The sequence below is a fragment of the Salvelinus sp. IW2-2015 genome, linkage group LG32, assembly GCF_002910315.2.
Source record: "Salvelinus sp. IW2-2015 linkage group LG32, ASM291031v2, whole genome shotgun sequence".
In the NCBI taxonomy this organism is placed as follows: Eukaryota; Metazoa; Chordata; class Actinopteri; order Salmoniformes; family Salmonidae; genus Salvelinus; species Salvelinus sp. IW2-2015.
The window spans coordinates 12478436-12504233 of record NC_036871.1 but is presented as its reverse complement, the minus strand read 5'-3'; the positions used below and the strand labels follow the sequence as shown (position 1 = coordinate 12504233).

General features: G+C 42.9%; 1 protein-coding gene across 1 annotated transcript; it reads left to right on the top strand.

Moving 5' to 3' along the window:
• On the top strand, positions 1 to 25224 carry LOC111956375 (phospholipid phosphatase-related protein type 4-like). Its single transcript, XM_023976833.2, has 7 exons — positions 1 to 176; positions 7944 to 8129; positions 11890 to 12019; positions 12230 to 12428; positions 13915 to 13972; positions 14980 to 15153; positions 16732 to 25224. Exons 1-7 carry the CDS (start codon positions 99 to 101, stop codon positions 18352 to 18354), a joined length of 2448 nt encoding a protein of 815 aa, XP_023832601.1. The 5' UTR covers positions 1 to 98; the 3' UTR covers positions 18355 to 25224.
• The last annotated feature ends 574 nt before the right edge of the window (positions 25225 to 25798 follow it).

The window sequence follows — 25798 nt, the reverse complement described above, 5'->3', positions numbered from 1 at the left end:
GCTACAGAAGCGTAATCTCTTACATTGCCAAAATTACGGGCGGAATTAAATACAACTCTCTGTCTCCGGCCTCTCAAAGGAGAGACAGGAGGTTCATCATGTCTGCCAAAGAGAGATTAAAAGGGAAGGTGACCAAAGACAGCGTTACCTTGCTGCCTTGTTTCTATTTCGTTGAGGTAGGTGAGTTTTACCATTCCGCGAGAGCTCCAATGCGCATTGAACCGCTGGCGCTGGAGTAGCCGAGAGAAACAATGTGTTTTGAATGAATATGCGGTGACTGACCGCGGAAATGTAACGAAATACAGCTGTATCATATTTTATGCACAACACCACATTGCCTACAGGTAGCCGCGCAGAATGTGTGGCAGTCACGGCACTGTGTATTGGTATGGCAGTCACGTTGAAGGCTAGGATGAATGATGAGGCTGCCCTAAAACTACTTATTCAAGGTTAACGAGCTCGCGGTAGGGGCTATCTTCATGTCTTTCTGTCATGTGTCATATAACAGATTCATACAGTAGCCAATCAACTGAAGTGTTGAACATGATAAATAATAAATCATTTCACTCTCATCTGAATAGTCACATCACTCTTGTTTCATATCTGTTTCATTGCTCATATAACTCAACACCCACATCATTTAGAGAATGTTCATAAAAACGAGTTGGACTATGCAAAAATGACTCAAAGAATTAAACATGTTTAGCCTTGTTTGTTTTCTCCCACGCAGGGATCATGAATGATGAATGATGAAACTGGAAATCATGAATATTAATATGCCATGCTAGTTTATGCAGGCCTACTGTTTTAAACAGCCTGTTACACCTATGTCAAATATTCATGTAGCCAAGGATTGATTCATTAATTTGCATTTTGTGTAATTAGAGGCCTAATCGATAGAACGGTAGTAATGGCMTGTGCTGAATCTGGGAGTTCTCCATGACGCTGAAGACTGCTATGTAGTTACAAAGCATTACAGTGGGTTTAATGACGCTCCACCAAATATGTAGGCCATGTTTTCCATTCATTATAGATCGATTGACGATTAACTATAGATGGTTACCTGAAAAGAWCATCAGGTTGGTCTTTGAAATAATGGATTTCAGAATCAGAATCCGCATAGACATCATACAGAATATACAATATCGGAACACTAACCATAAAACATAMAACTCTAGAGTGTATTATAGGCTGATTACAGGGGGAATATACAATTTACAGATCTATATATCTTATCTATATTAGCAGAGGGATGGATGTTGCCGTGGCGAATACAGTATACAGTGTTGGGCCATTGCAATAGAGTGCAGATTGGTATTCGAGGTCATTGATGACAAGGTGCAGTAATCGGCCCAATGCAAAGTCACTTAATCCCTATGACCCTGATGGTCGGTTGATGAGGGCCACAGCATGGAAGAAACTGTTCAGGTGGCGGGCGGTTTTGCTCATGAGTCTTTGAGAGATGGGGTGTCCGGGGTGGGCAGTGTCGGCGATGACCTTATCTGCACGCTTACTTGTCCTGGAGGCGAGCAGGTCCTTGATGGAAGGCAGGTGACAACCGGTGACCTCCACAGACCAGACGATGCACTGCAGTTTTCCCTTGCAGCAGGTAGACACAGACCCAAACCAGACGGTGATAGAAGAGGTGAGGATAGACTCCTTTGGTCACGTTTTCCCCCAATAGTAGGCTATATGGCCTGGTTCTTGGATGTACACATTGGAGAGGGCTAGATCCCCATATTAAGTTGAACAAGCTTTCTCATGGGGCTTCTAAATGCAAACATGTCTTTGAGATGCAGAGGTGCTCTTCACTTTGCCCGTCAAGAAGATGGAAGTCAACACTGACTTCTTTGGTTTTAGTCACTATTGGAAAAATAAGCCCTACAGATATGAGTTGAGGATGAACAACATAAATGTCCTGCTAACTTGTGAGTTGGATGTGGCTCTGACTGTTTAACTGGCCACAACTCCATATTAAGAAGGTCTTCGTAATGTTTGGTCTACTCAGTGTATGTCTGGATTGGAGAATATGTGGCCCGTGCAGGCTGAAAGGCCCAGCGCCTTTAAGCACTGATGTTGGAATTGGAGCTGTTTAAAAAGACGCCTGAAATGTCAGCCTGTTCTCTGGGTTCGCGCCCAGGCTCTGTCGCAGCCGGCCGCGACCGGGAGGTCCGTGGGGCGACGCACAATTGGCCTAGCGTCGTCCGGGTTAGGGAGGGTTTGGTCGGCAGGGATATCCTTGTCTCATCGCGCTCCAGCGACTCCTGTGGCGGGCCGGGCGCAGTGCGCGCTAACCGAGGGGGGCGGGTGCACAGTGTTTCCTCCGACACATTGGTGCGGCTGGCTTCCGGGTTGGAGGCGCGCTGTGTTAAGAAGCAGTGCGGCTTGGTTGGGTTGTGCTTCGGAGGACGCATGGCTTTCGACCTTCGTCTCTCCCGAGCCCGTACGKGAGTTGTAGCGATGAGACAAGATAGTAATTACTAGCGATTGGATACCACGAAAATTGGGGAGAAAAGGGGTTAAAAACATTTAAAAAAATAAAATAAAAAAATAAATAATGAAATGTCAGCCTGTTTTGGTTGGGTGGAGTTTTGGCCTGTCTGGTGACATCACCTGATGGTAAATAATATTTACATTATGTTAATAGACCTATAAGAACGTTCCAAACCTCTCTGCCAATMACAGCTCGTTTTCAGTTTTTCCCTCCCCACTCAGACCACTCCCAGACAGTCCTAGCAACATTTTTGATTGAGAAATTGCTCTTTACCAAGAAGCTATTTTTGTTTCTTATTGACCATTATGATTAAAAGCAATCACAGTAAGGTACTGAATTGTTACCCGGAAAAGGGTAACGGTCCAACTCATAACAGAGCTGGCTTTAGTACAATASTAGCTTCTGCCGAGTCCCCAACAACTGGATGGTCCGGTTTTCAGGGGAAATGGAAAGGGAGCCTGTGGACTTCCGCTTTTGGACGTTAACAAAGCGACACTCCATCTTAACTCCTCCTCCACATTTCCTGGATTCATTGAACAGTGCACAAGAGAACCTCCCCCAACAGTTATTTCTTCTTCTGGTCAAGACCAGTATTTAGGGCAGGGGTGTTAAAATCTTACCCTTTGAGGTCCAGAGCCTGCTGGTTTTCTGTTCTTCCTGATCATTTATTGCACCCGCCTGGTGTCCCAGGTCTACGTCGGTCCCTGATTGGAGGGGAAGAAAGAATACAAGTAGTGGAACTGGCTTCGAGGTCCAGAGTTGAGTTTGAGGGATGTAGGGGATCTAGTTTCGTGCGTGTCTTTTCTGCCTGCTACGTTAGGTTAGTTCAATAGTTCATTCCATTCTGTACCATTCCATACCATTCTTGGAAGCAGTGACTGGTGTGGATGGCAATGCTAGTTTTGGCCAAATTTGGGTGCCTTCTCCATCCCTATAAATGCCCAACATGTCTGATATCAGTAAAAAGTCCATGGAAAGGTGAGGAGAAAATAAGATAAGAGTAATGAAAATGGAGAACCACACGGTGGTACACAGTATCTCATTTTAGCGCCATGGAGAGTTCTCTGCTCCAGCCTCTATTTCTTCCTCTGTTCATTCCTCTTTAGCTGATGTCGACTGTTTACTATGCTTGAGTAAGCATAAAAAACCTCAACAGGATATGAAGAAAGGCTAACTCTTGTCTATGTGTGACATCAACAAGAAGGATTTCCCTGGGTAAGAGAGAGAGAGAGTATGAGTGATCATTGTAATACAAAAGTGTCACACCATGGGACTTAAATCACTGCCCCGGTGGCCCAGCCTGCTCTACCATGGGATTGAATGGAAGGGAATATCCAATGAAAAACAAAAAGTTATATCTCTACCACAACAACAACAACAACAACAACAAAATCATTATGAAAAGTGGAAACATGAAAAGTGGAATCCACAAACTCAATTGATGTATAATATGTTGGTAAAAGGTATGGTGACTATTTATTCAGAGCTACTGTAAGGAAAGAAAAATGTGGCTGATTAACCATTGGTCGCTCAACCGGGGAAACTGTATTATTCTAACATAAATATTCAATGTGACACTGCATTTTTTAAATTTGCCCTTGGGTGGGGAACAACCCACTGCCCCTCCTTCAGCCGATTTACATTAATGTTCCTTTACGATAGCTTAAGGACAGGCAAGATAATCGTGCAGATCATCATTTAGTTAAGTTCTTTATGGAGCTCAATTAGTCAATTAACTGGTGGCATCAAAACGAGCAGAGAGCCTACACAGATCCTGGATTCCAGTAATCGAACAGATGCAGGAACAGACTTGCATGGTAAGCTCTTATTAGACTAGCATGAGGTTGCAAAGTGCTATCAGTATGGTGGRCAACCAGGCAGCACAGCTCCTAAGGTGTTTGTTTGCGATTAGCTTTTTACCCATAGTTTTTAGGCAAATGTAAGATGCTTTGGAAATTAATGCATGTGGTTGGATTGGATTGTGATGAACAATACGGTAGAAATTGTGGCACTGTGGCTTATAGGTCTACTCTATATCTCTCCTTCGTCATCATTCATGTTATGGAAGAGGCTCGGTTGCTTTAATGGTCCTGTGACGACGCAGCTTGCCTTGCGTCCATCTACTCTACCTATTTATTACTAACGTTAAGCTACGTATTATGCTGCAGCGTTTCCCCAATATTTAGTACATTGCAAAGTAATTGAACTAATATAAGTCGCCATTGTTGTGTTTGAAGTAATGTGCAGCTTCATTCACCTTGCTTCTGTGTTTGTTTGGTTATACTGTCATGTCAATAACGTCTCACACACAAGCAGATGGTTTAAGAAACGTTTCACAGTTCTTAGTTTACATGGTCCGCATTTAGCTATCATTAAAAGTTATAAATTACTCACTTTAGATATATATACATTTTTTATTGTATTTTTTTTTACCCCTTTTTCTCCCCAGTTTGTAGTTACAATTTTGTCCCATCGCTGCAACTCCCGAACGGACTCGGGAGAGACAAAGGTCGAGATCCATGCGTCCTCCGAAACACAACCCTGCCAAGCCACACTGACACACTGCTCGCTTAACCCGGAACCCAGCTGCACCAATGTGTCGGAGGAAACACCGTACAACTGGTGACCGAAGTCAGCGTGCATGCGCCCGGCCMGCCACAAGGAGTCGCTAGAGCGCAATGGGACAAGAACATCCCGGGCCGGCCAAACCCCCCCTAACCCGGATGACGCTGGGCCAATTGTGCACCGCCTCATGGGTCTCCCGGTCGCAACACAGCCTGGGATCGAACCCGGAGACCCCTCTAGGACTGAAATTCAGTGCCTTAAATCGCTGCGCCACTCAGGAGGCCACATATATATATTTATTTTTTTACATGCAGCAATTTTGTGAAATCATACAACAATTACTGTATACTAGAGTGATAGAAAAATAACAGGAGCTAAAGCAAGTATTCACTGAATACCACATTAGAATGTTGACAGGAAGAAATGTTCTAAGGAATGATCCCTATTGTAGATCACTTAGGTAGTGGTTGTCTGAACAGGAGAGTGGGAGGCTGGGTATCATGAATCACATTGTGAACCCATCCAAGAGACTGCTGCATTCCCAGTCACCTCAACTCATCCTCAGACATCAAGTGGGATTTGGGGACTTAGACCCCTTTCAATCATCATGGCCTGTTTACCAATGGAATTATCAATTGAAACTCGAAACGTGAGCTTGCAGCAACCCTTTAGAGACGGTAATTGTGACGTTGTTTCCCCCATGTCCGACATGTGCTTCCGGTGCTAGGGGGAGGCAACGTGCCACATTGGGTGACCATTCACATTGCCTAGTGTGGTGGTGCCACATTTTGGAGCAGGGGTTTAGTTTCTCTCTGTTGAGTATGTAAATGTTCGGCCTCTGTATTGTTTCGGGCTTAGGGATTGTATGGACGTATGGTTCTATTCTATTATTAGGAGTGTAAATACTGTGATGTATTTCAGAAAGATAATGTCACCTCTGTAGAAGTGAGTTGGTATGACCCGTTCCAGGTAGGAGAGTTACCAACTAGGATACATTTTTTGACAGTTCGTTTCAGACCTTCAAGGGCTGGAGGAAAAGGGTAGACTGCTAGAAATGTATCTGCGTGTCTGTCTGCGATAGTAATAATGCTAGTTATGTGTGCAGCTTTAAGGTAAAGCAGCTGTAGGGCACTGTGAAGTGTTTACTAGACAGTTATTCTGGCTTTTCTTATTTTCTAGCATCCGCTTTGTGAAATATCAAGTTGACTGCCTACCACTATAATCTTGCAGTAAATAAAACAGCTGACTCCTAACTTAACTTTTTCACAGGACCACGTCATCTGGAACAGGTACTTTGCTTTCTAAATCCACTGTCGATGAGTATCGGATRATTTTGACGTCATTGTCATGTCCGGTTATTATTAATGAGCATAAATCGAAGGTAGAAATTGTGGTTTTGGTTGGATTAGTAATAGTAGCCAGGGCTCTACGGTGAACGTTTTTACAAGGAGCATGAGTGCGCCTAAGTTGAAAAATGTAGGGGCATGCAAAGAAATGTAGGAGCGCAATAAAAAATATTTGAGATATAAAAGCTAGAATCCTTCATTTTTGAAGAAGTGTAAATTACTTGAATTAGAGCTCATTCAATGCTTGAAGCTGGAGAAACTCACATGAGCGATAGGGGAGTGGAGTTTTTCCTTACTATGTAACCTTTGCATGACTATGTGACCTTAAATCTGGGCCCTGGTGATATCTTAGACTGTAACTAGGGCACAATCTTCTAGTTGGTCAAGAAAACCCCAACCTCATAGCTCTGTGTCCATTTCTTGTTACTTACAACCTCATGCTAATCACATTAGCCTACATTAGCTCAACCGCCCCGCGGGGGGGACACCGTACGTGTATTAATAAGAGTCCCTCCTACTACAGTAATACGTCCAACCCCACCAACAGAGAATGGTTGCTCTCACTGGTGTTAGATCTGTAAATGCCATCACAGCTCCTGAAGATGCCTTTGGTCAGCTGCAAAAAGAGAAACATTTCCCTTCAAATGTATTTTCCCTTGAAATGTTACGCTTCCATATTTTTCTCATCAATAGTCCTTACGCATCTTCAGCAGACTGCGTGCTATGCCATTCTGTTGCTGTTGTAGTAATGTGTCGTCCCCATTGCAAGAGGTATATGGAAACTGCCTGTGTGATTTCTGTGGAAACCAAGTTCTCACAGAGCACTTGGGTTTTTCTGAAGTGGAGTGAACTATAAAGGGAGAAGTAATGGGAAATCTACCCTATGTAATCACTGTGCTTTCATCAACCACTCGTTTTGTGTTCTCCGTGTTCAGTTCATGTTGTTGTTTTGGTTCTGTGTGCACTATGCGGTGTGGCCCACAGTGTTGTTGTGCTTGGGTAACAGATGGTTATCAACAAGTGCTAGGCGGTAAAGCTCTTAAGACTGTGGAATTCTGTTGGGATCCAATCACTCTTAGCACAATAGTGTTTAATATCAAACCAGTTATCATTGTATTCTCTATGTTTCTTAGTTTGCTAAATTAAGTCGTTAAACGGAAACAGTGGCTCCTTTGTGGSCCTGTCTGGAAGAGCATTGCTGTTTAAAAGGCTAAAATCTCAGTGCTCAGGAAGGATGTCATTTTGAAGAATAGTGGGTTGTATTTTGGATGGCTTGTCCGACAGGGCTCTTATAGTAGTTTGCTTTCTGTCTGCTGCTTGCCATATGTTATCATGACAGCTTCTAACCTTTTCCCCCTCTCTGTCTCTCATTTCTCTCTCTCCTTTCTTTCTCAAACATCTGTCTATCGCCCTCCTCTGCTTTATCTCCCTCTTTCTCTTTCTGTCTTCCTCTATCCTCCTCTCAACCTCATCTCTCTCTCTCTGTCTTCCCTACCATTCCCCCTCTCTCCCTCCCTCCCCACACTCTCTCCCTCCAGCTCCCGATCATGGCCTCCTCTGTGGTCAGCCTGTATTTCCTGGAGCTGACCGACGTGTTCAAACCGGTGCGGTTGGGATACAGCTGCAATGACCGCAGTCTGAGCATGCCCTACATCAAGCCCGCTGAGGAAGTCATCCCTTTCCTCATGCTCTTCAGCCTGGCCTTCGCTGGACCTACAGCTACGGTCAGTATAACCACAAACCTCATTCCCTAGCTCCCTATTGGTTGCCTGAAGGATGTAGCATCATAGCCTGGTTCCAGATATGTTTTTGGTGTCTTACCTACTSCTAGTCACGCCAAACAATGACCATAGGAGTTGGAAAGACAGTACTATCAGATCTGGGACCAAGCTATTAGCATCAGTGTGCTCTTCAGTTTACTTTCACTCCGGTGTTAGCTGAACTCACAGTCAGTGTTCTACCAAATGTATTCTTAGGGGATAACTTCTTAGGGTTTAGGGCCTGTGCTGGAAAACTCACTCCGTCCTGATTTACTCACTGTGTGTGTGCTTAGTCCCCCTCTAAGGGTTCCATATTCAGATTGTCAGCTAAATTCACTCTTCATGTTTCATTTCTAAGGGCTTACTCACGGCCAGCATKCCCTTAATCTCAGTGTGTTCCCTCCTAAGGGTTCATCCACATTTCAGTAGTCACATATGGTTTATTCATGCTGAATGAGAGTTCAGGGAGAATCCAAAGGGCTTACTCACMCTGTCTGGGGTTCACTTCAAAAAGGTTTGCCTTTTCATATCTTAGCATGCTCATTTACCTAGATATATTATATCAGAAGGGTTTTCTCCCAATGGTATGTCACAATGTGTTTACTCATGCAGATGAATTCACTCCTGGGCTGTAGGATCACTTCTAAGGGTTCACTCACCCAGAAGTGTACACTCCCTAGGTTTTTTTTCCCCTTTACAGTGGATTTACCTTTAGGGTCTAGTAAAGAACAGGTTTTCATTGTTTTAATATGTAATATCTAACTCTTCCAAAGGTGTTCTGGCTTTGGGCTTGTAGGGGTTCAAGTGCCATCATTTTGCTAAAGGTCTTGGTTTTGTAATAGTCTCTTCCATAAAGGTAACATCTATGGTGTTCTATCTATCGTCTCTTCTCTATATTAGATACTGCTAATGTGAGAAAACAACAGGCCTGAAGGTGTCTGCGTACAGTTTCCCATGGACCTTTTATGGAAAGTGTTGGCCTACACGTTCCAAAACATCTTCAGATTTTTCTGGTTAATAATTGTCATAATTCGACATTCATTTGGCGCGTTATTTTCAGCATCACTCTGCTGCTGCTCTCTCTATGCTCCTCAGCAAAAATTCCTCTGAGAGCGTCTCGCTCGGCGACACATTCTCTTTCTCTCTTTCGGCTGTTATCACCTAGGCAACCTGCGGGGTTGTGCTTCTTGCAGTGTCATGCTTTGTCTCTCAGACCCATACAGTTTGGCTGGCGCTGTCAGCTTCTATTGGACTGTTACCCACATAGGGCCACTGACTGAACATCAACACAGMCAGACAGACAAACAGACAGACCTGAGACAGAAATCTCTCGGGTCGTGTGTTGATTTTTTTTTGTAGAAGCCCTTTAGTAGCCTACTGCATGTTCTATTTAACAGGTGTCCCTTAGGGTGCTTAGAATGACAGTTGGTTATGATAAAGCATAGCCACGATAAGGCCAAATATTGTTATAGCTGAAATTCACCTGCTAAAACCATTTATGGTTTTTATAAAACAGCTTTCCACTGAAGGGTTTTCTTGTGTTTTTTAATGCTTGCATGAGTTGGTCTCGAGGTGGAAACACACAGAGGAATCTACACTTAGTTTGTCTATTTAGCTTTCTTCTACTTTAGCTATATGACTACATTTATTGGACTATGTTACTGGCTTTGCAGTCCAAAGGAATATGGTTCAGACACTAAGCTGTGACTTGTACTGTTATTCTCTTTAAGAAATAGGTCACTATACAGTATTGTACACAAAAACTACAAGACGGCCATATAATACAAAAGCATACAAAGATCTTTTCAGTGTAATGGCGTATGAGTCCACCTCTAGCAACTTGCGCTATGATGGCTAATCTCCCTCCTTTAGTCATTAGCGTCATATTATCCCCCTTGTTTGAGATATATCATATATATAGATTCTATAACATCAATATTCTGTAGCAGGAGATTATCGATGGACTATAAATCCTGCCTATTTAATTTGTTCCCAGTCGCTGATCCTCTCATCATTAAAGTAAATGCAGGCAATTATGTATTTAATGTCATGTTCCTCCTACTGTGCCGAACGCACACTTTTATATTATGCAGTATAGGCTATACTGTAGTAATTGCTCCTAGAATGGACAATTGTAAACCGTTATAGAACGTTTAAGCAATTTGACAACGGATATTCATTTATTCAAAGGGCATGCCTGTGTAGCATGAATGTATCTCACTGTTCTAGAAGTGTTCTGCCCTTGGGCTTTTAGGGGTTCAAGTGTCATCATTTATTGGTTATGTTTGAAATGTGTATTTTGTCCAATGTCTTCTTTGTTAAAATTCCATTTTTATGGGTGATTCTTCTGCCAAAACAAATGTCACCCCTTTAGGATTCTGTTTTCTACTACTACTTTTACGATTTGGAGATTGAACACACTTTTCCATTATTTCAGACATACACATTCACAAATGTGTTGTGTGTATGTGTTCTTTATTATTATTATTTGTTTTGAATAATTTTTGTAGGGGCTTTAGTATTGCAAATAGATTGTGGCTTCAATCATTGTACAGTAATTGTCTGCATTCTTTCCAATCCCCCATATATATATTTTTTTACAATTATAAATATTCTTTTAAATATGTACAGTGCATTCAGAAAGCATTCAGATCTCTACACTTTTTTCAACATTTAATTTTTGGGAAACAATTGTTGTGATTCATCCTATACTGTTCCTAACATCCTTACCTCTTAGCAACAGATGTGGGACACATACACACACTCTCCCTACCCTTCCCCCACAAACAACCACAAGCTCAGATGTTTAACAGTTGTTCCATCCCCGAGCCCAACTCAAGAGAAGACTTGACGTGTGAATTAATATGCAGTTATAGCTGTTTGAGAAGGCATGYAACATGGAGCAAGAATGGGGASATTTCAAGTCCTAGCTGAAGGAGCTGACACACCCCTTTCCCCTGAAACACACGCTRGTCCCCCATTGTGACCATTTTCCCAAGCMTCTCTGAGCATCTCACATTCTGTATGTGTTCATACATAATTGAAGTTATCCCCTGGAGTTTTCTCCATGTYGATGTTTTCCTCTTTCTCATAGTCTGTCATTGTATGGTGTTTCCCACCTGTTCTCATGGAGTAGATATATTTCCCCCCGCTGCTTAGATGGTTCAACCCAGATGTTCAGTGTTTCCCAACAGGATAATTTGTTTCTCACCCCGCAGGTGAGATAGTACGTGCCAGCTGTCGTGGGGAGTTTCCCACGCTGGTCCTGTGGTTTGTCCCAGCTGTGGTCCTGTGTAGTAACCAATCTCTACCTTAGCATGGCACTGGGAGCTGTGGGAGGTGTCAGACTGTAGTAGCTGCCTCTCAGGCAGCCAGTTAGTGTAGCTGCCTCAGAGGCAGGTAATTATTTTAGCTGCCTCACAGGCATGTAGTTATTTTAGCTGCCTCAGGTGGTGGAGCAGCCCTGCATTCACTTTAGCCATCTCTCCTTCACTAACAGATGCTGCTATCCACAGGAAACTCATAACTGAGATTATGAATACATTATCTGTCAGTGTTGGCGTCATTACCTAATAAATTCTAGTCAATTCAGGAGCAATCCTATGAATAAATTATTTGGTCCAAGTATTCAACTTCCAGAAACTGAACTAGGATGGACCCCAACCCTGGTCTATGTTAATTAAACCCGCCCTCTGTCTGTCCTTTCTGTCGAATCTCTTCTTAGATAATGATAGGAGAAGGTATCCTGTATTGCTGTCTGTCTAGGAGAAAGACTGGGGTCAAAACAGAGGCCAATATCAATGCAGCTGGCTGCAATTTCAACTCGTATATACGGCGTGCTGTTCGGTTTGTTGGTAAGTTTTGGTATTTTCTCAATCGTGACGTCTTGAAAACATAATGGCGTATCGAACTTCACAACACACACAACACTGTTGTGTAACACAGCTGTGTAGTGAACACCCACATTTTCTGCATAGTGTTTTGTCTTGTCTTTTGGTGATTAGCTGAGTAATATCTCCCTTGTTCTCCCACTTTCTGCCCCCCCCCCCTCATCACTCTACCAGGGGTCCACGTATTTGGACTGTGCCTCACGGCTCTCATCACTGATATCATCCAGCTGTCGACGGGCTACCACGCCCCATACTTCCTGACAGTGTGTAAACCCAATTACACCACGCTCAACTTGACCTGTGATGACAGCTCCTTCATCACAGAGGACTTCTGTTCTGGAGGAGCAGACCCAGCCATCATCAACGCTGGCAGGTCAGAGTGCTGATCTAGGATCATGTTTGCCATTTAGATCATAATTAAAGATTAGGACTGGCRGAGGGGAACATTATCCTAGATTTGAAGGGGAAACGTAGGAGAAACTTCACCCTAGAGTTTGTAAACACAGGCACTGAAATTGTGCTCTGCAAGTGGCACGCAACGTCATCTATAGTGGGCTGCCACAGATGGTCATTAGCATATCTCTCCAATGTAGTATATACAGAAGTTTCACACATTATTACAGCGAACACCTTTTCCCGCCAGTAAACCAACAACATGCCTACTGTACATCTATCGGTTGTTCATATACTGTACATTGGAAAGCTATGTTACGAAATGCTAATTTGCAATGTTAAGAATAGCGCTAGCTTGCTAAACAACACCCACACTAGCCTCTACCTCAGGAGTGACTCACCACCAGTCTCAGAGACATTAGTTTGTTAAAGGCACTTAAAGGAAATAATCACCCATTTGAAATGCTATATCGGCCTGCTTGAACGGCAATACATGTAGCTCAGATACACAAGAAAACATGAAATGACCCTGGGAATCGCTCAGAGAAGCACAAATACAATATAACATAAAGAAATGGGTGAATCTTCTTTATTTTAATGTCTCCATTCTCCACCAAGTTGCTGGGTTAACTTAATAAATACTGTGTCTGACTCACTGTACAATGTAGCTGTCCTAGCTACGGTCTGCCGGTACAGAAATAAGAAGAGAGCAAGGAGAACCGGAGATGCTGTTCCTACAGCCCACTCAGTTCATCCCGGTGCACTTACGAAACAGGSAATGTGTGGCAGATCTGCCTGAACCCACACACAGACCAGGCAACTGAGCGTTTCACAGCTATCATTTTCAGCTCTTACCAAGGCTGTCCGTTTCTGTTTACTCAATATGCGGAATCTGTACTGTGTGTCTTCGTTTCTGTCCAGCCTCTCAGGAAGGGAAGTAGGCCTGTGCACATCTGCAAGGAGATAGGCCCCTTTGTAATCCATGTTAGAAGGTCCCTCAGTTGCCAGATTAAACATTGTTGATTTTCTTAKGATTAGCATATGTTTTAAGTCCTTTAAGGGTGCTGCTTTTGTTTTGTATAAATGATGTAGGCTATGGAATACTTTAATAGGCAAGTGGGTCTGGAGGAGGACCATAGATGAATGACGGCTACAGCACAGTAGGTATGTGCTACTCCTGAAGTCTGATTGGCCGTCATTTTTAATAAAGTAAATKAACAGCTGTTTGTTGACTTTATTCCTCGGTGGCAAGCTAGCTCAGGCTAGGGATGTGACGATAACTCGCAGTGCTTATGCTCAAACTGCTCAAAATATGGTCAGTGATTTGTGGGGCAAATATAACCAACTCATTGCTATGGCAAATCAATCACGGGTTGTGCCCTTCACGGTGGATTTCCCTTTAGTCTGTATCACCGTCTCTCAAGCGGAAGATAAAAAATGACTGTCTCCCTCTCCTGTCGTTCTAGGAAGTCCTTTCCCTCGCAGCATGCCACTCTGGCCGCCTTCGCTGCTGTCTACGTCTCTGTAAGTAATCCAGCTACAAGCACACATACACACACACACACACACACACACACACACACACACACACACACACACACACACACACACACATAGACGTACACACATACACATCCTTCTCCTCAGCCTACTGCCACACAGCAGTCTAGTCTAACTGGTCCTCATCCACTGGATGATGACCATGGTTCTTACTCTACAAATGTTTTCCATATTACTGTTTTTCGGTTTGAACGGTCTCTGTTAATGTCCACAAAAACATAAATTTTCCTTGGAATGGTTGAATTGGAACGCAGTCGTAATGCAAATCAAGGGGCTACCTCTGTTTACAGTTAAAAGCTACTTTATAGTGTATTGATTCCAGGCCTCTCTACAAACAAGAACAATTTGTCGAATCCCTAATGCAACTGGATATATGGTAAATAGATAACTGTATAGACGATAGCTGAATTTTATCTGTACGGCATCCATAGTAGGAACTCGTCAGTTGTCAGACAAAACTCCCTGGCTGTGTCCGAAATCTGTCTTGCCTACTACTTACTAAAACGGCATACTGTGTWGTAATCATACTACATACTATTTAGAAMATACTGTTTGRTAAAACTGAATGGAGTATGCAACGAATAACAGCATACTACATAAAACATCTATACTGTGAAGGCATCATCTAATGTGCAATCGCGCTTGTTACCGGCCATTCGTTCATTTTTGTAGAGCGAGTCCCATATTCTGATTATCAGCTGKTGTYAAACGYACGTGGATCTGAAAAGACGATCMTCTTCCTCTATAGTGTGCAGAAAATGCTACTAGATAATTAACCGAAATGAGTATGACATCCTGGCATTTAAAGAATGCATATACTTTAAAAGTTTCTCTTTTCGCATACMCAAAATGCCTACTATTTAGAATGTAAGTATGGTGAGTTGTCCGACAAAACTTCCACAGTTGTCAGYTGGCGACTTCCTAATATGGATGCCTGAGTAATGGCACACTGAGTCTCCTCTCTCCTCCAGATGTACTTCAACGCTACGTTGACGGACTCCTCCAAGCTGCTGAAGCCCCTGCTGGTCTTCACCTTCATCATGGGTGGCATCATCTGTGGCCTGACCCGCATCATCCAGTTCAAGAACCACGCCATCGACGTCTACTGTGGCTTCCTCATCGGAGGAGGGATCGCCGTCTACCTGGTGAGATGCTCTAGTAGATCTCTAGTTGATCACTGATCTTCTAGGTCTTGGTCCGGGGACACTAACTGGTGACACTCGACGACTGTAGATCTGGGCTGCGTATGAAATAAAGTGCACTACTTTTTCTGATCAAAAGAAGTGCACTATATAGGGAATAATGTGCCATTTCGRACACACCAGGCTCTTTAGTCCTGGTCTTGGATACCGACAAGAGGTGCAGGTTTTTGTTCCAGTCCATGTTGTAAACACACCTGATTCACCTTGTAAATGAAAGAACAGGCCAAATTGATTTAGTTGAATTAGGTGTGTTAGTATCATGATGGAACAAAAGCCTGCATACCCGGTGGGTCACCTGGACCAGGATTGAAGAACACTGATCTGAAGATTAAGCTCATTGAAGCCATTCCTTCTAATACTAGAGCAAACCTCTGATATAGGTGATATAGCCTCTCATCTCCTTCTAGCCTTTTAGAAAAATAAGGTGCTATCTAGAACTTAAAACAGTTCTTCGACTGTTCCCATAGGAGAAACCTTTGAAGAACTCTTTTAGGTTCCAGGTAGAACCCTTTTGTTTCCATGTTGAGCTCTTTCCACCGAGGGTTCTACATGTAACCCAAAAGAGTTCTAACTGGAACGGGGACAGCCAAAGAACCCTTTTGGAACCGTTTTGTCTAAGAGTGGAGCCTCTAAGAAAAGGTGCAACTGTCTGTCTGTATATTGATGGATGTAATGAATAGTGGCATGTTTTGCTAGCTTGTTTGTTGAGTCTGTGGTGCTTTTGTAAAAGGGGTTACAGAAATCCAATTACCGGCATGCTGAACAGAGCAGGATGCACTAGTTTGGAGAAACATGATTCATTCTATTGTATGCGGGTGTCAATGTTTCAACATTATTTAAATACTGTTGGCTATAATTAGGCTATATGGCAATGGATATGTCACCAAAATTAAATGTGCATTGAATTAGCTTAATGTGCAGCATCAGAAATACATAACATGATTACGATTGGTAAAGATACTGTACAGTACTGTGCATTTGCTCAAATCCTTTTCAGCAATATGCGGTAAAATATTGAATTTTCATGGTACTGGATCATGGACAGGTATAAATAACAGACATGCACATCCCACAAACATTCATGTCACACCACCTACACCCCACCCACACAATATCCTCACATTGAGGAATATTAAATCAGAAGTGCTTGTGGCTATGATCGTGCCACTGACAATTTACCACGACAGTAACACAGTTTGCTGCTGCATTATYTCTGACTCAGTGACTAAGACATGTCACATGACCAGTGGCATACCAAATCCACTGACACAATCGTGCAGACCTCATGTTGAACGAATGGCTCTTTGCTCTTGCTTGGGCTTTTAAATTTTAAATTTTGTCTTAGATATGTTCACTGAATGATGCTTGATTGTGTACTAATGTCTGTCTAGAGACGCCAAAGACAATTTTTGACAGTTATAGGTAGATACAGATATATTAGGTATAGATAGGTAGGTAGAGGTAGTTCAGGATGGTAGTTCAACCTAAAAAGAATGCTGTCATGGTCTGTCCTCCCTTCAGGGTCTGTATGCAGTGGGTAACTTCCAGCCTACTCGGGACACGTCCAGACAGCAGCCCCAGCCTCCCCCGCTCCGCGAGCCCCCCAGGAGCATCACCGTGCCCAACGTCAGCCAGAGCGCAGGGCGCCACCTGCAGCCCAACAGCCTCAACAGCATGAACAGCCTGAACAGCGCCAGCACCACCGACAGCCTCACCGCCGCCCGTCCCGCGACCCTCCTGACCCGGGTCCCCTCCTGCCGCGAGTCCAGCTCCCTGAACAACCTGAAGAGGGCCAGTGCTGACGTGGAGTGCATCACCTCGTCAAGCACCCTGTGTAAACAGGACAGCCTGGTGACCTTTAACAGTAGCACGTTACCCAGGTCGCACGGCGGCTCGCTCCCCGAGGAGCACCGTGTCCCGCGCCGCCACGCCAGCATCCACGCCTCCATGGACTCCACGCGCTCCAAGCAGCTGCTGTCTCAGTGGAAGAGCAAGAACGAGAACCGCAAGCTCTCTCTTCAGGTGATGGACAGTGGGGTGGTGGTGGGACGCCACCATTCAACGTCCTCCTCCTCCTCGCCTCAGAGGACCATGGAGCTGAGGTGCAGCTCTGAGCCATCCGCCATGGGCCTGGAGGCGGAGCTCCGTGCTCAGGGACACATCCCCGCCCAGTACATGAAGCTGGCAGCYAGCAYCGTGCCRCTGTCCAACCACCTCCCYCACAAYGGGGGCAGCAGYGGCCTGGCWGSGGGGGCCCGCGTSTCCATCCAGTCCCGGCCAGGCTCCTCCCAGCTCGTCCACATCCCAGAGGAGACGCAGGAGCACGTCAACAGCGGCACCTCCAGTAGGGAGGACGAGGATGATGACGACAGGGAGGATAACTATGGCGGCGGTGGGATTCCTTGTGGGGGAGGCTCGGTTCGCTCCAAGTGGCTGAAGGACGGCGCCCCCTGCAGGACTAACAGTCTAACTAACCAGCCACGCATCATGCAGGTCATCACCATGTCCAAGCAGCAGGGTCTGCTCCAACACGGCAGCCCCAAGAGCTCTGAGGACGGTAGCGTGGTCAGCTGCACAGGCTCCATCCATTACAAGGCCCTGACAGACCAGGAGCCCGGCCAGGGCATCGTGAGGGTGGAGGCCCACCCGGAAAACAAGCCTGTGATCAAGCCTCCGGACGGCAGTGGCTCCTGGAGGTGGAAGCCGCAGGAGCAACGGGGCAGCATCCGCCAGTCCTTTGAGCTCAACGACCTCAACCGCGACTCGGAGAGCTGCGACTCGCTCAAGGACGGCTACGGCTCCATCGACGGGAGGATGAGTCAGACGGGCACGGACACTGGCAGCGAGCGTGGCGGTGGGGGTCACCCCCACGTGCACCACCCACACTACCACCACCACCACCACCACCCCCACCAGRGCATCACCACCATCCGTGTGACCCCTGTGGAGGGACTAGGTGGAGGGGGCAGCGAGGCCGCCTCCGAGACCCTTTCCATCGCCTCCAGTCGGGAGTCCACCCTGCGGAGGAAGGGCAAAATCATCCTGCTCCCGGATAGAGGTCCAAGTCCGGACAACTCCAGGAACTATTTCAAAGGAACCTCCCCCACACCGCCCCCCACCCTGGGTCTGGCGTATAGGGAGTGAACAGCTGCACAGTCAGCACTTATTCTTACCATTCCCCCTTACTGCCCATGTGGTGGTCCTATCTGTGTCCCCCATGAGTGGCCTTCTACACTGGATCTAGTCTGGACCCCACAATAAGACCAATGAGAACATTCAGCTCATAAACGGCTGTATAAGGTCATAGTTCATTAGAGCTAGCTTAGGGTTTCTGGTCCAGGAAGGCCACTGTACATAGGGTTTTTTCCATTACTCAATAATATGATAATTCTTCATTTTTCACAGTTGTTTTAYTGTTAGACCTGGTTTGATAGGACTGGACTACCTTTACTGGTGTGTGTTCTTTGAGAAAATGAAACTATAGCACACACAATAATCCTTTAAGAATGCAGGAGATGCTGGATAATCGCTACAAGGTCATTTTGCGCACACTTTTCAACCCTCATTTCATTACATTAACTTTGATCCATTTGAGAAGCACAACTTCTAACTCTTTTTATATAGTGGCTATAGTGGTTTGAACTTAGAATTTGATACTATTTGTTATCACCCTGCAAGAGCCTTTGATGGCAATAAACCGTGCAAGTTGTTTATTAAAGATGCTTTCGTAAATTCTCTCTGGAGTGCCAGAGAGTGCTCTGAGTGCGTTCGTAAATTCAGAGCGTTGTCAGATTGTCCGTTTGTAAATTTAGAGCGTTTCGCTCTCGGAGCGTTCAGAGCGCACACTGGACACTGGCCGAGGAGTAGGGTTGATCTGAGCGTTCTGCCCTCACAACGGCAGTCAATCACCCAAGCTAACTGACTAAAGTTAGCTAGCTTGCTAGCTACTTCCAGACATAAATGAGAGAACAGCTCACTCTGACCATTTTACTCACACTAGCGGAGCTGGTTAGACTGTTTTTATGTTATCCAGAGCGTTGGTGACTGTAACTGTGCTGCTGGCAACAATTTAATTGCGCTTTTTTGCCTATGTTTACTGATACTGGCCGTATTCAACAGGTGTTGAGCGTTCGTAAATTCATCAGTTATTCTGCGATCTGGCACACTCAGACGAGAGTGCTCTGAAATCGGAGTAGATAGTCAGAGTGAATTTACGAACGCGCCCAAAGTTGATAGACATTATGTTTTGTAGGCTTTTTCCATTGACGATCTGTTCTCTTTCTCAGCATATAAATATCCCTGTGTAATGTGATTGTCATAGTGTGTTGCACTGCATAGCAACTGCATAGTAAATGCATAGCAACTCTAGAGGTGCTTTTCATAATACAACTTTCATACATATAGTACCCTGACAATTGTGAAAATAAATGTTTCTATTTTTTGCTATGTACTGTACATATTTATAGTACTCTGATTGTGCTGCCAACAATATCCACATGTCCTCATTTGCTTTTTGCTAATTATTGATAGTCTATTTTTACCAGAGATGTGTTTATTCAAAGTTGTTGTTTTTGGAACTTTACAAGGGGATGCATTGATTTGGCAGGTGATTTATAAAAGAGCAATGTTTTGAGAAATCACCAAATATTATCACTGGGGTTGCGATATTCCAGTAACTCTCCCAAAATTCCCAGGTTTTTCAGAAGGTCGTGAGTGGATTTCCTCCAGACGCTGGGATTCTTACAACTGGGATTTCTGAAAAACAGTATGTCGTGCTTTTTTTTTTAGCTCACAGGGGTATACAGCTGCAAATACTGTATATTAATAGACAACCAAGGGCAGTGGATACAGTATGTAAGATAATTGATTAGTAGGGGCAGTGGGTTAACTATGTAAGATAATTGCTTACTAGGAGCCTTAATAAAAAAACATTTCTTAAAGATGGGAAATTCAAGAAGGACTTTGAGTCTTTGTGTCCTTTGTTGCCTTTAAAARAAGTGTACTATTAAGTATTCGCTGTTATTCACATTTTGATAAAGTAACCTTTTTCCTATCAGCTCATATAGCCACCTGAATGGTGAAGTCCACTAAAATGTTCATTTTCTTTTCAACTAAAATCTATAACTGCTGTACATGTTGTGAATGCTACTTACTTTGCACTCAACTCATTTTCAAGTAATGTATCTATTGATGAGTGCCATAAAATGGAAACCACTCTCAGGAGAGGCTTCTCTTCCCAACCATTGCTATGCGCACACTAATGGGTCTAATTATCCGGTTGATTTTCCAGATTGGACAATGTGACAGCCAAGCCTGTGCTGTGGACTTTGGTTGTACTGTTAGATTCAATTAAATCATACATTAGTCTCCCTTGGGCTATAATGTACCATGTACGAGTCACGACTGAAGCCCTGTTTATACCTGGTTCTAACATGCGTCCTTTCTTGATCTTGTTCACATTCTGACTGTGCATTGTGATTGGATTGTGATCAGATCTTTCAGCCCACGTCCGGAGGTAGTCAGGTACACAGAGGTAGTCAGGTACACAGAGGTAGTCAGGCACACAGAGGTAGTCAGGTACACAGAGGTAGTCAGGTACACAGAGGTAAAGTCAGGTACACAGAGTAGTCAGGTACACAGAGGTAGTCAGGTACACAGAGGTAGTCAGGTAACACAGAGGTAGTCAGGCACACAGAGGTAGTCAGGCCACACAGAGGTAGTCAGGTACACAGAGGTAGTCAGGTACACAGAGGTAGTCAGGTACACAGAGGTAGTCAGGCACACAAGTGTAGACAGATGTGGACAGTGCAACCATCTAAATCATCGTTATCTCGCCCTTTAAAATCATTGACAGATGGCACCATTGACTTACCTCATCAATAGGTGTCTTAAAATAAATAAATATTATTTTGAAAGAATAGCAGTCAAATCATTTACATACAGGGTGGAACCAGGAAATATGGTACCAATGCAGACACAGTGGACGGATTAGGCTTTTCACATCAGATATTTTTCAGAGCTGATCTGATTTGTCAAAAGACCAATTTGTGAAACAAAGAACAGAATTGGGCTACCTGTGTAAATGCAGCCTTCGAGACATTGTAATACCACATTAGACGCATTTCTGAAAATGTGGGCACAATCAGAGTGTGGGCAAGATCAGTACAAAGAACGCATGTTAGCGCCAGGTATAAACAAGGCTTGAGAGAAGAGGTTGTATAATGCCAATACCATCCCTCTCCCTCCCACAAGAGGAATAGTAAACAAGTGAGTCATAATCGGTATCAAAAGCAAGTTTATTATAGTAAACTAAAACTGAAACTAAAACTAATCATGAAAAAACTATTTAGTAAAATMAAATAATTAACAAACCTGTTTGAAAAACTAAAACTATACTGAAACTATTATCTTTGACTCCAAAACTAACTAAAATAAACCATCATGAATTATGTCCAGTTTTATATTTTTTTAKATTTTTATAAGCAAATTGGGTGTTCAATGCGATTTTCAAGCGTTTGAATCTGGTGGGTAAATGCGTCCAAGAGATGGCGACGTTTCAAATAGGCCTAGCTTGTGAATCGCTACAGAGAGGAAGAGGCGAAGCGAGAGGCTTGAATCTACCCCAAAATCTGTCCATGTGAAAATACAGCCAGAAGCAGAGGAAGTGGTGATTTTTTTGTATGTAGCTGTCAAATTTGGYCAAAATACATTTGAATTGCTAATTTGCTGTGTGAGGCTTATTTGATCGAATAGCTGTAATATTTATGTTGTTACAAATGTACTACTGTAAGTGGACTCACGTGGAATTCCGGCAACTTTGAAAAAAACWATTTTGGTGTTGTGGAAAAAGTACCCTGTAGTCATACTTGAGTAAARGTAAAGATAACTTAATAGAAAATGACTMATGTAAAAGTGAAAGTCACCCAGTAAAATACAACTTGAGTAGAAGTCTGAAAGTGTTTGGCTTTAAATATACTTAAGTATCAAAAGTAAAAGTCTAAATAATTTCAAATTCCTTATATTAAGCTAACCAGACGGCACCATTTTTTATTTTTTTTAAATTTATGGATAGCCAGGGGCGCACTCCAACACTCAGACATAATTTACAAACTAAGCATTTGTGTTTAGTGAGTCCGCCAGATCAGAGACCGTGAGAATGACCAGGCACATTTCCTGTACTGCTAAGCATTCAAAATGTAACGAGTACTTTTGGGTGTCAGGGAAAATGTGTGGAGTAAAAAGTACATCATTTTAGGAATGTAGTGAAGTAAAAAAATATATATAAATAGTGCAAGTAAAGTACAGATACCCCCAAAAAAGAATTACGTAGTACTTTAAAGTATTTTTTACTTAAGTACTTTACACCACTGTATTTGTGCCTCTATTTTCATGTCATCCAACAAATCTAAATGCCTACATTTTGCTAAATGGCATTGGCACTTGGATTGGAATCGATGCTTTGGTCAGATGACATGAAAATAGATATCTTTGGCCATGCACACAAGTGGTGGGTTTGGCGTCGAAATGAGAATGCATGAGCAGAAAATAACCCCATACCTACTGTAAAATATGGTGGTGGATCTTTGATGTTATGGGGCTATTTTCCTTCCACTGGTCCTGGGGCCCTTGTTAAGGTTAACGGCATCATGAACTTTACCCAGTACCAGGATATTTTAGCCAAAAACCTGGTTGTCTCTGCCAGGATGCTGAAACTTGGCCACAAGTGGATCTTCCAGCAAGACAATTACCCCAAGCACACATCAAAATCCACAAAGAAGCAGTCCATAAGCACAGATGAAAATATCAAGGATCTGGAAAGATTCTGTATGGAGGAATGGTCTGAGGTCCCTCCCGATCTGTTCTCCAACTCATAAAATATTTTAGAAAAAGGCTCAGTGTCGTTATCCTCGCAATACAGACACTGTAGATAATCTTCGATCACCAACACTAGCTATCACTCGCTAACGGGGAAAAATAGTCTAGGTAGATAATTTGATTCTTCTTACATGTACAGTACTACTAAATGTAAAAAGCACRGGTGTAAACATACTCTAGAGAAAGTTTCCTAACACCGAATGTTTTGCTATTCCATATCTTTCGCTATTTCTTTTTTAAAATTGAGATTGATTTAATAATTTCTAATATTTTTATTTAATCATTTAAAACTAACCTATGACCTTAAAAGTCACCTTATGTATAACTGCCTCCCAGTTGCAAGAGGACGACATCCCAAAAAACACCCCCCCCAAAAAACTATGCAACACAAATGGCTCCTATCCTCCCATGCATGCTGTCTGTCCCTAACACTAAAACTGAAACTAAGGGCTCTATTAAATCCATAGCGCTGAAGATCCGCTATATAGCGTGATTGACAATTCAAGGCAACGTTCCCGCGGGCGCGGCGACTGCGTTCACTGTAAACGTTGTATATGTCTGCTCAATCGGAAATGACCTTTACATTTTAATGCGGATCTTCGGCGATACTCTGGCGATACGGATTGAATCCAGCACTAAATAATATCAAAACAAAATATAAATATTTTTATACAAAATCAAAACTAACAAATCAGGTCTGAAAACAAACTGAAACTCAACTGAATTTCAAATAAAAGTGTCAAAACCAATAGAAATCAAAATGAAGAAACAACACTATTACAACCTTGATCTAAAGTACGTAAGTGAAAAAATAACATTACTTTCACTACCACTAGCTAGTGGCACTGTAACTATCACATGTGATCCATATGTGTGTGATATGCTGCCACTGAACAAGATATATCCAGTTTGTTGTGTACAAAGGTAGAACCATTCAACAATCTATAAATGTAAGTAGGGCGTGTATAGTACTTATATTATAGTACGCTGATACCTTTACAAAACTGTGCCAAGAGCTTACTGTACATATACAGCAGGGGTCTCAAAGCCATTTCGCCGGGGACCACGTTCTCKTCTCTTGTCTTCAATCAGGTTAAATCAAGGTTAGACCACATTAAATATGTTTGTGGCCCGTGGGCCGCCAGTTTGAGACCCCTGACATGAGTGTTATGTTCATAGAACACTATCTACTCATGAAGTAAYGTGAGACTAGAGATATCTACTTTTTACAGTGGTCATGATATGTCAGTTGCATTTGGATTGCCAAGATAAGGAATGTATTCAGTTTGTTTGTGTCTCTACACAATAATATGAACGTAAGACTGGATGTATTAAATTAAGATATTGTTAAAAATTTCCATCAATAATCACGTTTTTTTGTGTGTTTTTCTTTTCATTGAAACTGAAYTGATATTATATAAATATTATACATATTTTTTATGTCTCGAAGGGTATATTGGAGGTGACAGCTTAAGGGGAAAACGTTTTATATTTGCCTGTATACTTCCATGATGGCTTTAAACTGTGGTCATATCTGCATGGTCATTTTGATATGTACTGTATCGAAAGGCTTATTTTTTGTATATGACACCTTTTGAAAGTTTTGGCTGGTACCTTGATTTATACCTACTCAATCAATCAACCAATTGATTAACTCGTAATTATTTCTATCACTGTAAATACAATATTTGTAAYTTTGCCATGCAGTTGTTAGGAAATGTTGTTTGGAAAGCATATCTACAGAAATAAATCATGTTTGGCAGAAGAAGATGTTTGATGTTTAATAGACTGAGGATGTATTTGTATAGAGTTGAGAGCATAGAAATTAAATGTATAGAAATATAATCTAGTCATTCTATTTCTATGGTCGAACTGTCAGTTGGCTTTATTATACATTTGTAACGTTGGCCTGTGCACATTCAGAACAGATGTGGTGATTGGTGGATAGCTTTGTGGCTAACGAAACAGAAGTCTCAGTCAGAAGTCGCTCCTATTTAGAGGGTGAATTYCAATCATTGTGTATAATGATACCACCAGACATACTCTGTATTTCACATTCTAAATACACTCTGTATTTCACCATTCTATGGAGTTGACTATGTCTAAATATTGAAATAAATGTTTGATTATCAAACTGGAGGGTTTGTTGATGGTGATATCTTTTTCTGTCTCATCTGTGTCACAGAGACGCATAGTGAAGTCATCTTTGTATTGCATGTATACATTGTGATGTAATGGTATATGTCATTTCCCTGTGTCACAGAATCATATGTTGATGTCATTCTTTGGTAGGGATAGAGGTAGATCGTGATGTCCTTTATCTGTGTCACATACTGTATGCTCATTGTGATGTCATTTCTCTGTGTCACAGAGGCACGCAGTGATGTCATGTCTCTGTGTCACAATGGCATATTGTGATTGTCAATTCAAATCAAATCAAATTTATTTCTATAGCTCTTCTTACATCATCTGATATATTAAAGTGCTGTACAGAAACCCAGCMTAAAACCCCAAACAGCAAGCAATGCAGGTGTAGAAGCACGGTGGCTAGGAAAAACTCCCTAGAAAGGCCAAAGCCTCGGAAGAAACCTAGAGAGGAACCAGGCTATGAGGGGTGGCCAGTCCTCTTCTGGATGTGCCAGATGGAGATTATAACAGAACATGGCCAAGATGTTCAAATGTTTATAAATGAACAGCATGGTCAAATAATAGT